The 24,926-nt window shown below is 38.9% G+C and overlaps 1 protein-coding gene across 2 annotated transcripts in view; it reads right to left on the bottom strand.

Annotated features, from left to right (window-relative positions):
* Positions 1–200: 200 nt before the first annotated feature.
* Positions 201–24,926, bottom strand: part of pdgfd (platelet derived growth factor d) — a 67,748-nt gene continuing 43,022 nt past the window's right edge. For both annotated transcript variants that reach the window (XM_088078859.1, XM_042487274.2), the window contains exons 4-7: positions 21,361–21,420; positions 18,602–18,815; positions 9,822–10,039; positions 201–4,926 (exon numbers count right to left, since the gene is read on the bottom strand). In XM_088078859.1, the coding sequence (XP_087934985.1) occupies positions 4,792–4,926; positions 9,822–10,039; positions 18,602–18,815; positions 21,361–21,420 (627 nt within the window). In that variant the 3' untranslated portion in view covers positions 201–4,791. The remainder of the gene's footprint in view (positions 4,927–9,821; positions 10,040–18,601; positions 18,816–21,360; positions 21,421–24,926) is intronic.

The raw sequence follows: 24,926 nt of genomic DNA on the forward strand, positions 1-24,926 counted from the left end.
CTCTTCCTCTTGTTCATATGTAGATACTTCTGTCCCAGGTTTTTCCTTTATCTCTCTTTCCAGTGTGAGGTATCCACCGACACACATTTCCTATTACCGTCTCCAGGTGATCAAACAAGCAGTTGTCTTATATAATATCAAACAAATATCTGATAAAAGCATTTTTTGGCGAGAAAAAATCAAAGCAGTGGAGGCAGAAATGCTAGAAACACTTTATTTATCGAGACCAACTAGCTGATATTTTTAATAAAACAACAGAGAAAGACACAATAAATTATTTAAGTGAAGCATACAGTTTTGTCATGAATATTTATCTAAATACAGCAAAGCAGGTGTTTGCTAAAATGAACAACTTCTCTCTTAGTCGAAAATATGACTCTGGACCAAATCTTGTTCAAAGCATGATCTGAAATGTGTCCAGATTGTGGTTTTGATGCTCTGAAGGCATATTCACATGGAACTAGTATTACCTGGGGACGTTGTGTGATTTTGAAATACCCCCCACGTCTGTGTTTCGTGCAGTGCATTTGCACGGGATAAGCAAGCTGAATTCTACTTGAATTTACTGATATTATCCCTCTGATATGGTGCACACGGTCATTTGTATTCCACTCCACAGAACACAAATACTACACAGCACGACTTGCAGAGATGTACACTATTAACCTTTTTTTTTCTTTTAAATGTGGGTTAGCCAAACAGAAACAATTCTGCCACACATTGTCACATGTTATCTATCTCATCATCTTTTAGGATTTTGCTCTTTTGAAAGATTCGAACTTGCTTTTCTGCGAATGGATCTTCATGCTGTGCAGCAAAATGAGCCTCATGCACCCAGAATGCCGTCAATACAGCTTCTATAGTTCTCAACTGGTATGCAGATTTGCACAGGTCTTTTATTATCACACGACCGCTGTGGTTGGTGAAATCGATGGTGTTTTACTTCACAAAATATGATAATGGCAGATTTGAACATGATATGCCTGTTTTCAAAATTCATGTTTTTTCTGTGGTCTAGGACAGTCCAAAAATATTAATATGCATGAATAACTCTCTCCTAAATAGAAGAAATCAAATTTGTGACATCATGGAGTGTAAAGTTTGGAGCTGCTCCACAGACGGTGAATTAGGAAAGAAGTTATAAATGACACTGAAAACATCCAGGGGAATGTTCTGAGTATATGTGTACATTTTCTGTTTTGGAACTAAAAACACTACAATAAAAAATTTCATTTGGGTATAAAAAAAAGAAAAACATTATTTGAGTCCAAAAACTCAGACTCCTATTATTGTCTAAGGAGCAGCTCCAGACTTTTATACCCTATGACAGATGTTTGAGACTAATGTTTTCTGGCTTCGAGAGAGAGTTGCTCATGTTTACAAGTATTTCCTAAACCGTGGAAATTATTTGTTGGGATTCTTAATTTAGGTGGTCTTCCCTTTTAGATCACAGATGACTTAAGTGACTCAAATTACCAGAGGTCCCCAGGTAATACCAGTCCCGTGTTAATAGGGCTCTAGCTGATGTAAAAAAAAACAAACAAAAAAAAAAAAATGTTTGACATTGAAACACATGTGGTTCTATTGTAAAAAAAAATAGGGAGGAGAAAACAAGCCACTTTTTGTAGCACACAACAATGGAATGTGCCGATAACGCCAGAGAACTGGCAGACACAGAACACATGCGTGCGCACACACACACACACACACACACACACACACACACACACACACCTCACATACAGTTAAAAATACAAGAATTTCAGCAGATTTTAAAAAACTTCTTGCTGGAGTAACAATACATTTTCAAATGGAGCATCATAGTAAATGGTACTTTAACTAATCATCATCTCGGAACAGAAAATATAACCGCGAGATTTAGGTTTATCTTTGTATTTTAAAATGCACAGGAATCCAGGCAAATTTTGTAGGAAGAACAGAAGACAAAAGAAAAGTGGGGCTGTGCCCAAAAACAACTGCATGTGTCTGTGTGTTCACATGTGTGTGTCTGGACTAAATTACTAGGAATATGACTAGCACACAACCTGACACACTTTTGGAGCATTTAAGAGTGTTTTGTACTCCACACCTGCCAAATTAAACCCGTGACATACAGTGCACACATGCACACAAAAGCGCTGCCGGCACACAGCTGATCGGGTTTCACTGTGACCACGGAATCGTCTCAGTGTCCGGTTATTCCTTTTCTTTTGTCCGTCTTTAGAACAAAAGTAGTGCGTAAAATCCCATTTTCTGTGTAAATCGGGCCTGTAAGCGGGCCTGAGCGTGTGACACAAGGGAGGTGATGATGGAGAGATGACTGATGATTTATTCCTCACAGCTGGGTCATGTGTTTGGAAATGATAAGCACTTTGAATTCTGTTGCTGTGATACTCTATAGCTACCTACAGACATGCACGCACACACACACACACACACATGCACGTTTGCACACACAGTCACATGCCGACCATTCCCATGCTTGTGTCGGATGCCAGCTCTCACAGACTGTTGGTAACCCTCCACCCCTTAAACAAAAGGACCTCTTCCTGAGCTGTTACAGGGAGACTGGCACTTGCACACACACACACACACACACACACACACACACACACACACACACACACACACACACACACACACACACACACACACACACACAGTATCAGTTGTATTTTCAGCAGAGACTAAGAACATGACTCTAATTCCCACATGTCTCATATTCACTGTAGTGCTGCTGCATTGGGTGAGATTGTGATACATGTGAGCATCTTCAGGAGGAATAAAAGCAGCGTAACAAAAAAAAAAAATCTGGCACGCGAAATACATAACGTGCTGATTGAACCCACTGAAGAAGCTGCAATCTTTCATGTGTTGTGCCTCAGAAGTGGCTCCTCTCTCATCTTTCATCCACGAGTGCTGGTAATCTACAAATAGGCGGCTCGATTTTCCCTCCTCTGCCTGCCGCCTCTCCTAAACAACTCTCTTTCCTCTTATGTATTCAGGGTCTGAGGTTTGTGGTTTTATCCGTGTTAGCAGAATTCCAGTTAGCAGTTGGAATGCCAGGAACATTTGGAAAACTGTGCAGCAGCCTGATCTGTCATCTCCTTTGATGTGTTTAAGAGTGAGCCATAAAGGGAGAGTGCGTGTGTTTTAGAAAGAGAGAGCGATGGATCCAAGGACAAAATAGTCCTGTTTTTGTCCTTTTTCCCAACAAGACAATATTCCTACTAAGCTGTTTACATGGATAATGAGAATGAATTTTCCACTAACACTCCGGTTTACATGCAATCATGCATAATCCAATTAACGTGCCCCAACACGTCGTTTATCACGTAAAAATATGGAGTAGCAGAACAGCTGGCTGTAGTCACTTGTCATTTTGCTTCTATGCTTAAAAATAGGATTTTATCAGTTTCCTGAAAACTTGTTGGACTCCCTCTTTCCTTCCTTCACCTTCTTGTAAAGGTCAGTGTTGCTATATTTGTGTAACCCCAAAACCTGCTGATATCCAAATCTTTCATTTAGTTTTGAAGCATGAGTATTTTTTTTTACTCAGACCAGATATGTGTGATTTTCTTTTGCATGCATCTCTACCCCACAGCTTTGTAAACTGTTGGTGGTTTGTGTACAATGTATCCATGACAACACACAGAGCTGACCGTAAAAAGGCAACAGGCCATGAGTCGCAAACTGCAGTAAAAACCCCCGTTGTGAATCATTTTCCAAATTGGCTGTATACATGCCAATATAATGCCCCCAAATAATACCAGCATATCCCAAGTTTTGATGGGAAAATGCAGAAGTCGTAAAATGGCCTAGTTTGGAAAATTTTAATGGAATATGTTGTTTGTATGACCCTTCAACGAATTCAGAATATTGTCATATTGGGAGTAATAGGTGTATATTAGTCTGCATGTAACCATAGCCAGTGAAGAAGAAAGAAAAAGAAGGTATGGATAGATGACAGACACATGGAAGTGTGAATATGTAGGAAAAGGAATGTGTGCAAAATAAAGAAAGACTTCACTGAAAAATAGAGCAGTGAGGAATTCAGTATAAATAACTTCACTTTTTGTCTTTAGGTAGGAGGGGAGCCTAGAGCGAATGTGTGTGTAAGTGCTTTGGTGTGCAATTCAGATCTGGAGGGTTGTGGTTAGCCTAATTTCACATCAAGATAAAGCGTTATTTTGGTTTACACTTCCAACCCCTTTCCCTCCCTCCTTCTGTCTCACACTCACTAATCTCAGCATGCTTCTGGCAGAAGAAGCTCCTGAAGTTTCAACAAACACTCTTTATATAACACAAGGAAACGCACATACATACACATGAAATATATGAAAAAATGTTTACACAGCGTTTGAAATCAATTGAATTTCAATTCCATTAAGTCTCATCCATTAAAGTCCTTGAGTTTGATATTGGTGGGTTTTTTTCATCCTATGATGATTTTTCATATTACAAAAAAACTTATATTTTTAGTTTTTGGTGAAAAACACCTTGATTCGAACACATCTAAACAAAATTCAGACTCCATGTTGCAAGAAAAGTTCAATAACAAATGTGTTTTGCTGGAAACATTTACAAGTTTGGCCTGTGTACAGGGGAAGAAAAAAAGATGTTTAATTTGCAGGAGGAAATGTCACTGTGTGTAATGCAAGCTGTCAAATTGTTGCCTTCTACTTTGCTGTGTGTGTCTGCGTTGCTGTAATTATATGAAGTCCGTAGCAAAATAGCTTTAAAAAAAAAACTTGTCCAACAGTTCCAGATGCGTGTGCCAGTTTGGGTGTCTCAGCGAGGGGGCTGGGAGGGACACGCACACTCACACTTTTCGTGGTGTGTGAGGAAGATCTCATCGATGACCCAGCGCACCCGCGGCCTTCGATGGCGCTGATGCATAGTAACCTCTGGGGCATACTTCAGCACCTAAAGCAGTCAGAGAATGTGAGGGTGAGATCATTGATTCACTTTTGCCAGGATTGTTGGCAGGTGTTAGGGCTGGACAATATGGAGAAACTCAATTATCACAATATTTGTGACCAAATACCTTGGTATCAATACTATCAATATTTACACAATTTGCTTTTTCATAAATAATCATCAGGATTGTGCATATAATGACAAAAAATATTGGAACAGCTAGAACAGTCTGGTAAGGTCACAAAATTACATCACTTTACTGTGCTGCAGTCTTTGAAACTTGTATTACAATCATACAATCTGTATAAGTAAATGCAATGTGATTTTTTTTTTGTTTTGCATATCATGCAGCCCTTTTATACAGCCAAAGAAAAGAATAGTATCCGAGCAATAAATCTGAATTTAACGGCATGCAGTGCAAACGTAGACCAGGAATGCAGTGGTGTACATTCATTTATTTATCCATCCAGTAAATGTTGTCAAGGAAATTAGCGCTGTCCTTGCAAAGATAAAACATCATACAATATCTTAGAAAACACACCATACATTGATGCAGTGTACAAACAGATTGCAGACGTATTATTGTATGCTGTATCACTATAGCATGTCAAAAGGTTTGCATTTTTTAATTTTTAAACAAAAGTTTGGCCATTATTTACATTGTGGAGTCAATAAAAAGGTTTCAGGGCTCTGTTTACGCAGGAAGTCTCTAAAAGTGTAGTGCAATTGATTTTATCGTTAGAATTAGCCAATGTTTCACTATAGCTGGCTTTGTTGCAGATGGCCACATTGTTTGCAGATGCCACTGCTAATGTGAAAATGGAGTGGAGGTACAAATTGTTCTACAAGTGATGTAGTCAATTTGTTCTCCGAAGCTCAGTGAAAGCAAGGCTGCCCATGATTTATGTCAGGACTTCCCGGCACTGAAACAATAGTGTGAGTAATAATGTGTTTCTTTAGAAGTTAAGTCAGTGAAGGAAGCAGTTACAGGTCTAAGACTAGCTGCAAGGAGAGGAGAGAGGATGGAAATCTTTCACAAACACACCCCTAAAAGCACACGTCGCTACACGATCACTCACTCATGAGAACATGCATGCAGATTTCTGTACAGTATGTACACAGACAACCTTCTTTTTCACGCTCACATGTGCAGTGACGTACACACACATACACAGAGCACAATTACAACCCAAATCCCACTTTTGTCTAAATTTCCATTGTATGATTTTTGAACAGAGAGAGAGAGATAGAGAGAGAGACAGAGAGAGAGAGAGAGAGAGGGAGCCCTGCGGACCATGTTTCAATAATGAAGCTATACGAGAACAAAGACACAAAGAGATGGAGGGAAGAGTGAGAAAAGAATGAATGACAGGCTTAAAGAACAAGAATGGTGCATTGCAAAGGGATAAATTGAAAATGGGAATTGGGAAGAATGAAAGGATGATGGGAGCCCAGAGAGACAGCAAGAGTGATAGAATGCTAACAATGCACTGGGAGAGATATGGAGAGATTGGCAAGAGAAAGACAGAGTCAGACAGAGAAGCGGATGGAGGAGAGGCGCACGGAGAAAGTGTGAGGCTGTTGGTGCATTGCTGCTTCATTGTTGATGCGGCGCCTGCCTCTGCACACCCAGTATCTCTCTCCGTCTCACTCAATCACTTTCTCTCACCTTTCAGGCATGCACCGAAAATGTGCTGGAAATTTATTTGACATGTTAGTCTCCAGTAGGGATAGGATGATTATCGATACTACTCTTTTTAATTTGGTACAGAAAATAAAGACATGACATGTAAAGCTGTGAAAAAAATTGAAGTTATTTTGTTTTTACCAAAAACTGGGCAACTCAATGATTTGTATGTATGACATGTGACACTAGCTATTAAAATTTCCTTTTATTTCCACAATCTGACCTGCAGGTTTCTCCCCTGTCCTGTTTAACTTATCATGGAGCTTTTTCTTTGATTGACCCAACTTCCACAAACTGAGTGAACTGCAAGGTTTCTCGACAATATGACCTCTCATGTGAATCATAAGTTTCTTTTGAGTGAAAAAACATAACTATAGTCCTTGTTAATTAACGTTTATTGTTATTAGGGCAGCTTAAACTTTTTTCTCAGCATACCTCTCAGCAGTTATCTATCATACCTAAAGAGCTATAACACACATTTTCAGTTTGATATGTGCACTCAAAGAGACAGTGTTACAACTGTCCCCAGTCTCCCCTTCTGTTTGTTCCTCAAAGCAGCGCAGCTCGCAGAGGTGGAGCAACAATATTGTCAGTCCTGATACTTTTATTATTTTTATTTATCAGTACAACACCTGATGCCCACGCTCTTCAGACTGGAGGAAATTTCTCAGAGGAAAATTAAAGTTTACTGGAGTGTAGTAAGTGGAGAAGTTTACTTTATTCCTCTTCGTCCACTCTGTGATGTGGACAGTCAGGGACTGTGACAGTGCCGCGATGGACAACTGCAGTCATTGCATTTAAAAAACATTAATAAAGATGTGGAATGATTATACTGCTTTAGTTTTTGACGAAATTGACCATTTTAAGTGGTGGCGGCCTCGAAATCGGCGATGGTGGCTGCCACTAAAATTAATGTGCAGGAAAAACCCTTCATTAGCAGCTTTGCTAATGCTGCACAGACACAGATGAATTGCTGAACTTTTGCACTCTTTGACACAAAGTGCATTTAGCTGCACCGTTGTGGCTTTTAGAAAAGTGAGCCCACACTCTCAATGGCTCAGCCTTATCCGTAGTTCGCCTTACAACTATTACGAGCAGAGCAGTCAGCCGCGGCACAACCATAAATAATAGTAATAATACATTGTATTTACATAGTGCTTTTCTGGAACTTCGTCGCTTTACGTACAAAAAACAACAAAAACAAAAAAAAACCCCATCATACGTCATCCCCTGATGCTAGCAGCTTCGTCATCATGAGGGGCAGGTTGCCAGGTATGTTAGAATGAGTGAATGTTACAGTTTATGTCGAATACCGATTCCAGCACTGTTTGTCACGGAGCTTATTGGTACTTGAGTACCAACCCATTCACATACCGGTACCAGTTAATAATGGCTCTCTGTACTTGGTACGGAGTTTGAGTTAGCCCTTATGTCACTTTTTCATAATACTTCCATCACACCTCAAGGCTAGACTGTAAATGCAACTCCTAGAAATTACATTTGTATTCAACTAATTTGAAACAGCAAATATGTTTAAATGCAGAGGGAATTTAGGGGCCGAAACAGGAAATGAGAGGACCTTCTTGATCTTTTGGAGCCAAAAGTAACTATTTGGGTGTGAGGCTGGCCCTGTGGAGGAGCAAAGGGTGGATCTGATTAGCGGACAACTTGTCACTCAAAGTGCCCTCCTCTCAATTATGCAAAACTTTTAATTTTAATATTACTTACTCAATACCAATTTGTTAAGACCCTGCTGACCTGTAATGAACAGAGACATTATATATAGACCTGTACAGTTTTGCATTTTTAAACCAGGCTGTAAACGTGTATTTCTGATGTAAAGTTGGGGATTTTAATATGGGGGTCTCTGGGGATTGATCATAGACTGTAAAAATAATGAACATAACTGCTGTTTGAAGCCTTGAGTTCAACATTTCAGCCATTGCCATTTTTGTGGCCAGAAGTGGTCATATCTTAACATGAAGGTATATGGGGATTTATTTGGTGTTGGCTTCATTTTTTTCATCCTAGGAGTTTGCAGCTTGATAGCGATTACACAGTCTTTCCCATTAATGACCAAGACTATGGCAGGCCGCCATAGTCTAATTTGTCCCGCCATCGTCTCAGTGGAGTTAAACTGTTAATTAGGAGCGGTATTAAAATATATACACCATTGGGTTATTTATAGCGCAGTAGAAGCAGAGAGCAGCAGCAGAACGCCAGGCGCATTAAAAGTGAAACTAAACCGGTCATTTTGCTGGGCCTAAAACTCTCTATCACTTACAAAAGTCGCAAATTGATCTAATCAGCTGTGTATGTATCAACACATCAATTAGATCCGTCGTCTGATACCACCACACATACACTGGAAATCTGTGGGAACAACTAGATTACAGCATCATTTTTATACAGATTTTTTTTATTAACATTTAACCAAAATTACAATCTTTCCCTGACTCAGTACATAAATTTAATGTTTCAGGTATTCAAAGAAACATTATCTCTGAACTTAATCTAAGCATTGATTATGTTGTCAACTCAATGAAATTATGAAAGCAATTTTATTATATAGAGATGTAATTTCTAGGATGTAGGGTTGAGAATGCAGAGAGATATTAAATGTGATCTTCCAAAAGCACTAAATGTATGAACCATTTGTCATTTTAATTATCCCTTTTGTGCAGAAGGAAAAATACAGTTTATTATGTATAAAGCAGAATATACTGAGATTCTTGTAATGTCAGATCAGATAAATAGGTTTGTTTTCCCCTCTTGTGGTGCAGGATGAAAGAGGGAAGAAAAGGCCTGGAAAGTAACTCAGTAATCATCACGCACCCTAAACTTCCAGGCCAGAGCTTGCAGGATAAATATCTACCAACTGCTTTGCATAACGCATGTCAGCAAATACAATTTAGCAAAGGTCACAACCTAACATCTATAGTCTTTAATTTTTACCTGCATTTCTGCATGGTTGGATGTCTTACTCTGTGCCCCTTCTACTAAGCTCACAATAGTTAATTAAGACTTCACTGAGGTAAAGGTCTTTCGCTCTTCATGTCATTACTTTCAGTCTTGCTGATGCTCAGATGCTGCTTCCTTTTGACGCACTGGATCTCAAATATAACATGAGCCATGACAGAGAAAGTCTGCATTTTTAAAGCACATGCAATAGTGTAGTTTGTGTGTGTGGGTGTGTGGGTGTGTGTGTCTCTACCTCATGTAGTTTGAGTGTCGTCTTAGAGGCCTGACAAGTGCAGCCACTGTTCCAGTTCTCAGTTCCGCAGCCACAGTTGCCTCCACAGCGTTTGACGAGCAGACATCGAGGGAAGAACACGGCGTTGGTGGCCCTCAGTTCCTCCCGCAGGTTCACAGAGTAGTTGCGAGGTGTACAGCTGTACCGCTTCACGTCGTCATAGAGACGATTCAGATCAACTGGACAGTGAATGACAAAAAGAGAGAAGATAACTTGTTACAGTTGTAATATCCTGTTTGCTTTGGTGGTTTCTGGACTGCACTGGAAAAAGGTTGAGAGAGACAAAAATATTTGTTGTTTCTTGTCTATTGTTTCATATCGTTTTTATCACAAATGTGTGACATGCTGGAGACAGAGAAGGAGGCAAAGGAAGGAGGCAAAGTAGCTGTAAATCACACTAAAAATATGCTCAGCATTGATTGAATGGAAACGTTTGAAAGGTGGAAAGGGACCATTAGATATGAATACAATTGCAACAACAATAGACTGTGGAGGAACTGATGGAGAGATGAGTGGGAGACAGACACACAATGATGCAGAAAGAGAGAGCACAGGCCAGAAGAGGAGGCAGGGGCCAATAATTGATTGTAAATTGAATGTATTGACTGCAGTCTTTCATTGTGTCATCACTTTGGAGAAAATCACCTTGTCTGTGCACACTGGAGCTTTTGTTCATTGGCTTCTTGCAGTGGTTCAATACTAATTTCAAGAGAACCGAAAGGATTATGGGATGAGAACTAAGGAAATAAAGTACTGGTCCACAGGAGGAGCTCCAGAACCAGGAGCTTGATTAAAATATGTCTGTATTTCTATACGTTTAACTAGGACTGGCATTAGAGACTGCTGACTGAATAGCAGAAGTGCACATTGTAGCTCAGCACAAAGAGAGCCTGAGGCCAAAGGGCAGCAGCTGAGCATTGATTTGAGGCAGTTGAGTGTTTGTAAAGAAAATACCTATTTGTGCTTAAGGAGAAAACAATAATCTCAAGCACCTGTGTGGGTTTTCTAGCATGAGGGACACATGTCAGAGTGAGGGAGACCAAGAGTGAGTCTTATATGCAATGCAGTTGGAGCATGTTGCTCATATTCTGCTGTCCAAGAAACCACAGAGGATTTGAAAGACATGAAACAAAAAAATTGAATGAAAAAAAACAACAATCAGCTGCAGACTGACTGCTCTCCTCACTGAGATCATCAGAGGGATAATCATTGCCACACTGTCCATACTATGGATGGCACTTACACATGGCCATTAAACTAGTCATTTTGCTTTACTTTAAAGGAGCTCTATGAAACATTTGGAGCATACCTATAGCCCCTTTACCATTACACAAAACCCCCCACAAACACTCGCTAATAGCAGAATCGGAGTCTGAATAGACTTCATTGTCATTATTCATTAAACAACAAATTTTTCCGTGGCATCTCCGCAAGGATCAGCAACTTAAATCAAAAAATGCTTTTTAATGAAATGGTAAAGATAACAACCAACATTCACACCCACATCAAATGTCTTTGTAGTAGTCAGGTATTTATCAACTTTGGCTCTGATCAGCAGTAATGGGAATCGGGAATGCAGCACCCCGGTGTTCGCCCCTTTACTGGCTCAATACATTGATGCGCAAAATACAAAATACCACCCATGTCCTCCCAAGCAGCACTCAAACATTATTCCAAATTAGTCTGCACTGAGTTTGAAATAGAGTTTGAGACTGAAGTAAGAAATATAAAAAGAACCATTGTAACATTGTCACTGGCCTCCATGCTGCTTTTTACTGTTTACTTACCTGTTTTCCAGCCTGTCGGTGATGTAGAACGTGACACTAGTAAAATAATAAAAAAAGTAAGGCATACTCATCTGCTGCAGAGCCCTGTACGCTGCTCAAAGGAGCCTATAGCTTATTTTTTAGCATGTTTTCCTGTATTAAAAAAACTGTGTACATGTGCTAATTTGGGTTAAAAAGGGGAAAATGATTGAAGTCCTGGGAAGTATTTTCTGCACACAGTTCTCAACAAGTGGGACACTGAGCTGGCACCTGGGAGCTAACAGTGCTGACTCGAGAAACAGTGCTAAACAAGGGCAGCCACTCTGGCAGAGCTAACACTGGTAACCTGGGTGGAAAGCAGTGTGTTGGTGCGGTGCTTTAGCAACAACTCCATCCTCATATCTATGGTAATGCCGTATTAGCATTAGCAGAGCAATGGCCATAAGCAAGCCAGAGGGATACGCACACAGGGACTCACATGCGCTAACATGCACATGTAGTCAGACCATCTACCACAACAAGTCACCATTACTCCATTATATCTTTATAAAGGAAACTGGTTTGCTGGTGTAATATTGGGCGGCACAATGTTGTAATGGTTAGCACTGTTGCCTCAAACCAAGAGGGTGAGGGTAGTCTGGCGACCTGTTCAGGGTGTACCCCGCCTCTCACCCAATGACGGCTGAAAAGGTTCTAGCCCCCCCCCCCCGAGCCCCGTAAGAAGCAATTGTAAGCACTGTAAGCAATTACAGCCAATGAATGAATGAATAAATTAATTGTATATTGATACTCTTAATGTTATATACAACTCCTTTACACTCAAAAAAAACACAGACGTTTTAAAACCTAAAATCTCAGTAGATAGAGTGAGTTGAATTTACTTGTGCAGTTCAGTTTCAATTCATAAAAAGAATAAGTTTGGCAATTTACCAATGGAGCCATTTAAAGCTTTATATATATGTATGCCCTCGTCTTTCCCCCATAATAGCTGCCTGTAACTACCGGTAGCCACTTTGATAACAAAATGCCTCCCCGTTTCTGAAGTGGGAAACCTGGAAAAACATGACTATTCAATCGTGACTTGTGTATAAATTCCAATAATGAGGCACCATTTATGTGAAAACACACACCATTGTTTTGCACACAGCAGTTGTTCTTTTACAACATGGAGGAAAAATAGGTATTTCAGAAGCCTATTTATTCTGTAAATAGACTGTGTAGACTGCCCTTAGAGGAGCCCTCTGCACTGCGGATGGGAAGGCAAGGCCTCACTCAAAGCAGCTTGATTGACATCATTACACAGTACCAAAGCAGGTGTGTGCCACATTATGTATGTCACAGTCAACTGGATTAGTTTGGATATTTAAGAAAACGCAACATTATATTTGAGGATTGTGTGGCAAGATCCATCAGTCAATGTGAGCTGTTGCATACTTAGCTCTTAATCACATGTTTTTCTATTCATGTATGGCATAATAAGCAGATCCGAGTCAAGCTATTTGTGCTCTCTGCTTTTATTTATTTGCTACACTAATAAAAAAAGTAAAATGTTAAAGACATATAATGTACTATTTTCCTGAAAACAAACAAACAAAAAAAGATAAATATACTTTAACAGAGGAACCCCCCCCCCAAAAAAACCCCCCCAAAAAACAAAAAAAAACAAGAACAACAAACAAAAAAAAAAAAAAATGAAAATACAGAAAATGCAAATATAGTGTGGCAAAAAGGCCAAATGAGATTCACTGTTTTTACAAACATGTAATTTAATGTTCACCCAATGTTCATAAGAGAGCCTTGAGCACCATGTGAGGACTACAGTCTGGCACTTCACTACCTGCAGAAACCACTTTAGGAGAGGGTGACTTACCAACCTCTTAGCAAAAGCTACAAGACAAGAGTACATTACAGGTGCATTCACCTTTATGGTAGAATGTGATTGTTCTCTCTTGACCAGAAAGAGGCCAAGGCGAGTAGGAAGAGCTTGACCTTTAGGCAGTGATGGTCGACTGAGCCTTTGTAAACTGTTTACTGTTCACCAGTCTGATGCCATTTAGGGCCCTAACCTTGATGACCTCTGCTTACTGCACTGGGTTCCCATAAACCTGGGATTAAAATGACAGCATCAACAATTACTTTTTAAGTAAAATACCTCGCTTCTCAATTTCAGAACTGTCAGAATGAATGTGTTACTCGATGACCCTGACCCTACCCAAGCACTGTTTACCCTCTGCAGCTTCCTCTGCTTCCAGATACAAATAAAGACAAGATCAAGCATCGTGGAGACCGTCCACTGTTATGAGACAGACAGAAAATAGAAGGTTTGGATATGAGATGGAGTTGGTTATTTTTATTTATTTATTTTTGGAACCTACTGTAAGTAGCACATCGAGCCAATTAGAGTGTGAAATGGGATAAACTTTCTTGAAACAAGTGAAATATTCTTTAAATAAGTTCATTTGCAGTGAAGATGAATTCAGTTTTCTTTCATTACTAGAGCTTTCACCTCATTGAGGTGCAGTTGACTTTTACGACCCGATACAAGGATAGAGGACTTGTCAAGATCGATTGCTGTGGACTACAGCCTCTACTTGGTGAGATTGGCCCACATTGGCTTGTTTTTGAGCTTTGCGGCAACAATAAAAAGCAGTCATTCAATAGAAACTGCCCAGAAATCACGTCCTCCGTATTAGTATACAATGACAGATTTGCTTAATGTGCAATCTGTGAGAGAGAAAGGAAAGTGCATTGAGGTCAAGGGAAGCCTAATGACATTGATAATCAATAAGTAATTGTTTACAAAAAGAAATCTTTGCTGTTGGTGAATCCATTCATAAAACAAAGCATGAGGGAAGCCCAAACAACAATGAAGAGAGAAGAGAAGGGTTATTATCATTTACTTTGGTCATACACATAGAGATTAAGGTAGAAGGTACACCATTTATATTGACAGCATTGATTGTGTTTCCTACTAAGAAGTAAAGGTGCCATTGTTTACAGCATGCATTTTATTTCAGGCCTTGGGTTAGATATAATAGCATATGCAAAAATGCAGCAAATGGAAGCTACTGTATGTTCATCTTTCTGTGTGTGAGGTGCTGTATTTGTGTTTGCATCCTCCTTTAAAATCCCTGCATTTTGTCTTGGAGACACGTGCTGTGTGCACATCGCTGTACAGTTGGCTAAATGAAAAGTGGATTATGTGGATTATGTCTGCATTTGTGTGAGTATTAACAGGTTAAATGAGGACAACAGATTCAAAAAGCGTGTCTGTGTCACGTTTAAAACAGACAACAACGGCCTCATAGGCTTTTTGGAATATGAATAAAAAAGTGTTGAATATAGCTGCAATGGTTTTTTAAGGATATAGCAAATGAGTCTCATTTAAACAGTCCAAATGATGTATAGCATGAGACACTGCACAATTTTTAGTTATTTTTTGTGCATTTACATTAAAGAATTCTGCTTGTACTGATAAATGGACACCATTTTATTTGACCAAATAACAACTGCCTTGACTAACTTACTAATCCATGGTGTAACATGAATATTTAAGTATTCAAGAATTTCACTGCCGAAACATTCGTCTTTTTCATAAAACCATGCTTTCTATTCAGTAAAAAGATGTAAATACTTAAGAGTTTTTAACAGTATGAAAGCTGGCTGATAACAAACAATCTCAAACTGTGGTTAAACGGTGAGCTAAAGTATGTTTCTGAAAACATTTTGGGTGGAGGTATTTGCAACACAGTGACAGAACGCTGCCTAGTTTTAGAGTTTGAGAGAGAGAAGGGTGGGTCTTTCTCTTGATCCACGTCTATACTCTTTGTGCTCGTCCTGGCGAACATACAAAAATGCGTGAGTGCAATCTGTAGTTCAAGAAACAGCCCAAGAGCCAGCGAAAAGCCGCTGGACGACACATTTCATTGGCAGGCTGGATGTGAGCTGAGAGATGAGCAGGGAGATTTAGCCACTGGTTAGATGGAGGGAAGTTTACCACCGTTTATTTACACATACTACCCACATTGCTATGATACAAAGCTGGTTTAGAGGGTATCCTTTGAAGAAGAATGCATCTCATGCTCTACAGTAGGACAATAGTACACACCTAGTGTTCTTCTACACTAAATATCTACACTAAAATCTTTTTTTTAATCTCTTTATTGAACAGGTGACAGAGAACCCATCATTTATTTTTTCTTTTTCTTTTTGTGAATTTATTGTCGAGCAAAATAGCCACTTTTGAACAAATGACTGTTTTACAGTTGATGACAGAATTGTGAGGATATCAAAAGTCACTGCAAGTGTCTCTAACATGTATGGTTGTTTTTGGAGGGTATTCCAAAGCGTATTAAAGCTTTTTGTAAAGGAGCTGGTACAAAAGCTAGTGAGTTACCTGCTACTGTCTTAGCTCATCCATTCCTATCTCTTCACACCACATGTAGGGGACAACAGGTACAGTTCACTTGGAAGGTTCAGTTATATTGTATGAGTGAGGACAAAGGCACAGGTCATGTGTGAGTGTGTAGGCTTGTCCATTGTATGTGTGTGTGTGCTTGCAAGGCCGAGCTTGTGTGTCTTTAAGGGGAATAAATGTAATCTCAGAAAAGCAATGGTGTGGAACCCTGTCAGCAAGTGTGGAGGAGAAAAGGACGGAGAGCAAGCAAGACTGCGAGAATGTCACTCACACAACCACCAACATGTCAGAAAGTTTCCATATGTGCGTGTGCATGAAAAATATCATATATTTGGCCTCCATAGTTCTTGACAAGTTTGTATGACTATGTTTTATGTTATTTTATTGCAGTGTTACCTAAAAAGCCCCAATTAATATCATAATCATACTAACTGTCCTTCATGGGAACAAAGGTGGGTGTGAGCTACTGAGTGTGTGTGTCTTAATGAAAATAAAGCTAAGCTGCTGACTGTGGCAGATTTCTGCTCTGCTGCACAGGTTGAATTTCCAATTAGAGCGAGCTACGCCTGTACAGTGTATAAAAGACCTGCAGCACCTATACACCTTTCTATAGAGCTGCAACACCCACAAACTCCCCGTATATGGAGCCTTTTAATGCCAGCAGAGCACACATGCACTGATAAATAGAGATAGATTTGCTGTCAAGCACAAACATTTACTAAAGAACAGGAGAGCCCTGGGGTAAAAAGACAGAGAGCGTGCAGGAGAGAGATACAGAGGCACAGGTGAGAGAGATGGGGATAAAAACACTTGGGTCGGTTACAAGCTTGAATACTTCGATACTGTTGAAGCACACGCTCCCATGTTTTTGTGACGTGTGTGTAATAAGTGCATCCGTGCCAAGACATCCGCTATCTCTATGCATTTTAAGGACAAAATCTATTTTCTCAGTGACTGCGGGTCGTTGGCACTGACTTCACAGTAAAGAATTGCCTTGAACTGCTGGTCCTGTGTCACCTTAAATCTGTCACTGACTCACTTTTAGACCCACTAGAGGGCAAACTGCTCATTTGATGATGCAACGATTTTGTGAGGCTACAGTATGTTGTTGCTTCACAACATGAGCAAGAATTTTTTTTTAACTAATGATCATTTATGTTTTAGAAAACTAGAAAAACTGAAGGCATATTTTCATTCAATTTCAGAAAGTACTTTCACACCCAAATTCCTTAGAATGCTCTTTTAATCCGTTTTTCCCATTTTGGTGTTCAGCTCAGGGAAGTAAATTGTACACGTTTCTTTTTCCTTCATATATTTCTTCCTAAAGAGATACACTCAGCCTCTGAATATGCAACACTTTGCTTTTATATATTGGCTGTCACCTGTGCTATATCTGATCAGCAATGTGACTCCAATACAGGCATTACAGCCCTGACTAATCATTTCTTTCAAGTTACTAAGCTGTAGACTTTGTCCACTGCAGTGATGTACCACTAACTTTTATGTATGGCGCAATACTGTAGTGAGAATGGACCTCCTGCTGTGTGGGTCTCTCTTGGTCAGCACAAGGCGGCATGCTCTCCCCTCCCCCCTACTACACCAGCTACTGGTGACTGCACCAGTCTGCAGTGAAATACTGTGAATGCAGCAGAGTTGTTGTGGATCACCATCTGCAGCACAATAAAATGAGATGAGAACATCACTGCTCTCATCTTCCTGTATCAACTGCACTAAATCAACATGTCACCACCAGGCCTCTGGGGTCATTATAAAATCTCTCGTACTTATACTGTAATATAACTTAGAGGTCTTTTCCCATGTTGTGCTTACATTTTTATACATATAAGGAGTCTACATTTCACAAGTGTCTTCATGCATGCAAACTTCAAGCATAACACTGTACAAAAACTTCAAGAGTATTTGTTTGAACCATATGATCCTTACATGCAGGCGGAAAATTTTCAAACCAAGGATGTTATTTTTAATGCCGCACAATCTTCTCCCTGTAATTAAGCCTGATGATATAAATGATTTTGCATCTCTGAAAACGTTTGGATCTTCACCAGAATTATTAAGCCCCATTTAACATTATTTTCTACATGCATACACTCAAAAAAAAAAAAAACAACCAAAACAACAGTCACGTAGAGTCACAAGTGATATTCTGTTTCTGTAGGACACCAAATGGCAGGGCTAGTTTGTACATTGTAAAAAGTGGCACTTTCTTTAACTTTTGACTCTTTATTTGTTTATAGTTTGATAGCATCCAACAAACATTAAATACCGTCTGTTCATCATGTATCTACTCACAGTCTTATATTTCAGTCCTGTGTTGTAAAACTGTCTTGTAATGTGCCAGCACATTATGCTTGCAGCAGTTATATTGGAACAAGAGAACAGACTGAAAGCACAGCCCTGTTGTGACATGTGTTTGGGTTTAGTGTACTGGAATCCTGACAGACTGAGACAATCATACATGTGTTTAAGATGATGTTCATAGTTTGCTAGACAGTTTCACGTTTGGCTTGTAAAACTTTGAGATATTAAGTATATCTTACCTTTATTATGTCTGCTTGCCAGATGATAGGCCCTGGATCTATAATGAATGTGTGTCTGAGTGTAGATGCTGTCCAGGTCCTGTTTCCAGGTGTCTGGATTCAGTGATCTGAGAAGCTGCTCTACAGTGTCAAAGGCAGCTATGGTCCGGTCCAAATCCTCCAATGAGAACGGCACCTCTGTGACTGCCGCTGGAATCTGCCTTCCACCACTGTCCTGCGGAGAGCAAAAATAAAAGACAAAATTAGAAATCATATTATTTATTTGAGCCCATTCATACTTTAGCAACTGTTCACTTATAGAATAATTAATTACAGCTCAGTAGGGAGATCTAATAAGCAAGTGAAATAAAAAAAAGGGCGATCTAAAGTGTTTTCTCTTGTGTATTTGGCAAAAAAAAAGAAAAAAACACGAGAAAATCCAGTTGTGCCAAGACACTTTTTTAAAAAGTTTGTTTTCAACTCTGAAATGGGTGAAAAAAAGTTTAGCCAGATGAAAAACTGCCAGGATAATTTTCCCAACATACTTTTTTCCATCTGTGGAAACGGGTTTTAAAAAAAAAGTTTTTACATCTGATGATGTAATGATCATTTTGGCCACAAGAGGCTGACGTTCACCACTACCCCATGTTCTAAATACATTGCTAGTCTGACAGTAATTTTACATTACTTGCTAACAATCAATATATGCACTTTGTCTCTGGAGTGCATGGTGAATTAAAAGTCACCTGGAAGAAAACGTAACATTTGGCCTATTAGAACAGTGGCTAGTGGTGCATTTCAGTCTTTTGTGGCTGAAATTAGTATTACAACAATAGTAAAAATTTCACCTGCCAAAAAGTTTTTTGCACCTTTTTGCACAAATGAGAACAAAAGTTTAAAAAAGCCTGGAAGAACTTTTTTTTCACCTTACATTTTTTCCACCTGTTTATCAGATTGTCATTTAAAGTATAACTAACTTAGAAAGATCCTGACAAAACCTTTTTCACATGTTCTTTGGTCATAAACACAGTTGATAAAACAATTTGGATCAGACTTTGACAGTGGATTAGTGTTGCCTCTTCCATAGAGATCAAAGCTAGCTATGTGCCAAAAACCTTTTTGGAAAGTTGTAGATCACTTTATTGTATCTGCCATTTATATACAGTACTGCAAAGAACTATAATACAACCCAATTTCAAAGGTTAATGGAGAGCCATGGGACAGGTCGAGATGATGTTTTGCAGTGTAGGGAATTAGGTGACTGCTGATTTTTTTCTTTTCTTTTCTTTCTTCCTCTTTCTTATATAATATTTGGAAGTCAGTTTTGCAACAATAACAATAATTATCAAACACAGTCAACCTTTGTGTAAATGTCAGCATCTGAGATCATCAGATAAGAAAAGAAAATTAGGACACACCAGGAATTTCTTTTACAATTACATGATTTTATATCTAATATATTAGATTTTTCTTAATTTGTCGTTAGTTCTCCACCACAATAAATATTTTCAGCAACATAAGTAGGAAAAAGTAGTAATAAATTTCACAGACAATTCCTGCATGACTCCTGCTCCCTGCTGCAGGCTATTTATCTAACTGGGAGGCAATTGCAATCAAATTCGTATTGCATATAGGACTTTGTGACTATGTGACCTGTGACTTCAGTTGCCATAATAAGCACTGACTTCCATAGAGGTCAGAGGACACATGATGACGAGCTGTCAGGGGGTTTAGATTCATTGAAACATGAAAACTGAAGTACACCTCTGAGACTTAACATTTGTTAACACTTAATGTAAGAGCTATATCACAGTGACTGAATGAGTATGAATAAAAAAAAAATAGTATCACAGTATGCTGTAAAAATCACTGACTCATCTAAAAAAAAAATGGCATCGCAAAAGTCAAATGCTCCATTAGATTTCTTTTTTAATAACAATGTCATCTGATAAATTGTTCAAAATGCATTTTTTCTTCTTGTAGCTAGGTTTTTAAAACAAATCAAATCAACATCATCATTATCATTATAATGAACGTATCACACTTTGTCTTTGCTCAGTACTTTGAACCACATGTAAAACAGCCAAAAATCACTGGAAAAATGCCACAAAGACAATTCAGGAGGCCAATAAGCAGCACATTCTGCACTGACAGTGACATATCCCTACATACACACGGAAAAAAACCCCACATACAAACTTACATCTAACTATTATCAGTCCATGCGGAAAAACTGCCATGCAGCCCAATGCACACTAATTATTATAGTCACATATGTCAGCGAACCTCAGACACGGATGCACACAAATTATACCGATTGACTTATTAAAACATTAGTCTATGGAAGCATGTCGTTTTACATCTCAGGCTTTATGCATTATAGATACAGTACATACATGCATGAATGTACTCTGTGTGTGGGTGTGTGTTAGCCTATATGCAAATGGACCATATGTGATATTTATTAGTGTAGCCTTTGTGTTCTGTTGTGCCTAAAAGACATATGTGGGGTGAAGGGACTAAAAGGAAGGTAGGCTGTATGTGTTGAAGACTCACATTATCTGTGCTATAAATGGTATCAGCAAAAAAAGTTATTAAAGGAACAAGAGAATTTGTCAAAACATTGATGGCATTTTCCAACTAGACATTTCACTCACTCAGTGGTTAATGTGTGAGTTTGTCTCTGCCCCAAAATATCTCATATTATAACTGAGGTCGAACATATCTATTTAATTTTAATTCTAGGATTTTAACAATTAATTAATATGTGCATGACTTACCGACATGGGCATAGTGACAGCCTCCCAGTTGGTTTTGGATGCAGGCAGAGGGGAGTCATACTGCAGGAATTGACAGCAGAAATAACCAATCAGATCAGGCAGTGGATGAGTACTCATACAGAAAAGAAGAAAAGGAAAGATCATTATTGAATTTGGTTAAATGCCCTTCAATGGTGAATGATTGAGGCCACCAGGACAAATAAATTTGATGCAAATAGTTCCGAACACAGCTGAGTATATGATTTAGGAAAGACTAAAGAAGTCATAATCTTGTGTCAGTTACACGTCACAATAACTGCACACAGATGCTAAATGGATAAGAAGTTTAATTGGGCTACTTGGTGTCTGGCAAATACATCACTGACTGTGTTTACATGCACAACATAATGTTGTTTTTACCCTTTTTGTGATGGCTCAAGAAAATGAATATATTCCATCAATATTCCTGTTTACACGCAGCCACGGCTTCTCAGATTAGCATGGCATTACATGTTGTTTATCAAAGTCAGAATATAAAAAGTACAACAGCTGGAGCAGCTTGTGACATTTTGCTACATTGAATCAAAACAGAATTATTTTCAATGTTACACCAGTTGCAAACTTGACTTCATGGTCATTCCTTTGACCACCTTCTCGAAAAAGTCAGCGTTGAGATATCTTCCCATATCCAAAAAACTTTTGATATCCGAGAATTTCATATTGTTAAAAGTTGTTATGTTTCTTCTTCTGACCAGAAATGTGGGCTTTTCTTTCAGGCATGAACCTGTAGATGTACAAATAACGTGCACCTCTACCCGACCCATGCAAAATGTTGACTGGTTGGTTTGCTTGCAATACATCCATAAAGCACAGAGCTGACTGGGGTCATGTGACACAAACTGCAATAAAAAGTTCAGACGCATATTCTGAATGTGAATCCTAAAACCCAAATAATACCAACATAGCCCACATGTCAGAGAATGCTACATTTGTAATAAGGCCTAATTTGGAATATTCAAATAGAAAATGCCGTGTACATGACACATATAAAATTCAGAAGACTGTCATATGTAGAATAATAGAGGAATATTAGTGTGCATGTAAAGGTAGTAACTGTTTAGGTATGGTTAAGTTTAAGGAATTCAAATCTCAGGTTAAGACATGATTCAAATTAGGGGATGAATATTTCTTCTAAACACAGGTTAAAAGGTTAAGAGCCCCAGTCTACAGTGTCAAAGACAAACATTGTGTACTTCTCCATGTGACTTGTTGCGCAATACACATCTGCTACATCAACACTACACACTCTTAATTGTTGTTTAGAAACGATACTGAAGGTGAATCTGTTCTATAAGCCGACTGACAGAAAAAACATTTTTGGTGTGGACTGCACCTTTTTTTCCAGGATATCTCAGACATGATTTTCATATAATTTCTTCATTTGTATCTACACTACTTGTAGGAGACAGGCTGACACTTCGCATGTTATGTAAAGTTATCCAAGATATTCAGGTGTCTGCCTGTCAAACTGTCAGTTTGTCGGGAAAATCCTAAAAGAATTTCCAGTTAAGCTGGTCACAACATGTCTTTCTCTTTCTCTCTTTCTGTGTGTGTATGCATGTACATGTGTGTGTGTGTGTGCATGTACATGTTTGTGTGTTATCTCTGTGTGTGTTTGTGTGTGTGCATGTACATGTCTGTGTGTGTCTGTGTGTGTGTGTGTGTGATTAAAAATCTGATTCTGTTCAAAACACATTTAGATGATAAAAACTCAGCACACTGACACACTATTTGGTGCACATTCTTTGTCTTTGTCTCACACAAACTCACACACAGTGTCTGGCACACACACACACACACACACACACAAACACGCACGCACGCACATAAAATCTCACTGGCTATCAAATACCTCCCCTTGAAGAGTCTTAAATACCATCTCCGGTCAATATGGAACAGTAAATCTGTCTCAACCACACTTCAAAGACACTGTGCCCTCACTTTGCCTCTGTGTGTGTGTGTGCGTGTGCAATAGAGTTGACATCAAAGCGTGTCGGTGTGCAAAAGTTTTTGTTTAACAGATTCTCACATGTGGCCTTTGGATAAATGTACTCATACACCCAAACCAGCTGTGACTGAGGTCAGAGGGTTTCCTGTATGTCTGTGTGTGTGTGTGTGTGTGTGTGTGTGTGTGTGTGTGTGTGTGCGTGTGCGTGTGCGTGTTCGTGCATGCGTGTGCGTGCAAGTAAATCCATGTTTACAGATTCCTCGTCTCATTTCCCTTTAAGGTTAAATGCCTCATCAAGCACATCTGGGCCACTTAAAAGACTATGAAAAAAGTTTAACAGACAGAACATTTATAGGCACGACTGCAAACCTCTCAGGATATGGGCCAAAGTCACCTGGTAGTTAGAGTGCCAAAATGTTATCCTCTTACTTTTAGAAAATGTGTCTTGTTGAATGAGAATTTGATGTGCAAACATACATATTTTCTGAATATGTTACTCAGTAAAATAAATTGTTGATGTTTTAAACTGATCAGGAATTAAGATTACTTATAAGTATGTAGTTTGATTTACTTATCAAATGGAGCAATAAATAAATAAATAAATAAATTCTATAGATAAATTGTTGACTTTAAGTTGTGGTATGTCTGATGTTAACACAGACTTCTAACAATCAAATCAAATCTTATGAATGATAGCAACCACACCACTCTGTTTTGGTGTCAAAAACAGGTGAACTGGTACAATAGGACAGTCTTGTATTGTTATGTTGCAAAATTATGTTTGTAGTATACTGTATACAGATCACTGCCGAGACAGACGACAGTCAGCAGATGGATGTAACAGTAGTTTGTATTTTGAATGCATGCTAAATCCTGTCTTCTAATAGGAAAGCCTGCAGTTGGTCTGCTTTGCTTTCACACTATAAATTCACACCAGTGTGACAGGAACTGGTTCATTTTGAAGTCTGATAGTCTTTACACCATCCTAAATTTAACCAGTTTGTTTGAATCACATACAAAAAAAATGGCTGGGTGTGAAGGCACCGTAATAATCTACAGATTAAAAGATTAAAGTTTTGTTACTCAAAGCAGTAAAAACATGAAAATGAAGCCTTTTTGCATTTCGGATTTTGTGATGTCTCATTATTAAGAAATGGCAGAGGATATAAATAAAGCCGAAGACATAACAAACAAACATCAGAGAACCAGTAATGAAAGCCACCTACTGCGTTGTCTAATGTTGCCTGTGTCTTGACAAAAACAGTTGCACATGAACATACTGCAAAGACATCAGCCAAGTGCCAAAAAGCATGTGTGCTTTGCGCCTGTGTGAAAGGAAATACCCCTCCATACCAGCAGTTGGCGGTAGTCTGTCATCGGCATTCAAAAAGGGAATCAGAAATAGGTCGTGACGCTAGTTAGCCAGTTAGCGTATTAACGACACAATCCAATGTTGAAAGACTAAAACATATTTACTGTGCGAAAGTGAACAGCAACACAACCCATTAGCAAATGTTTCTGCTCAAGCGTTCAAAGACATAAGAAAAATAATCTTACCTTATATAACAAGTTTATTCTG

This window comes from Plectropomus leopardus, chromosome 6 (genome assembly GCF_026936395.1).
Source record: "Plectropomus leopardus strain MGB_pleo_1.0 chromosome 6, ASM2693639v1, whole genome shotgun sequence".
NCBI lineage: Eukaryota > Metazoa > Chordata > Actinopteri > Perciformes > Serranidae > Plectropomus > Plectropomus leopardus.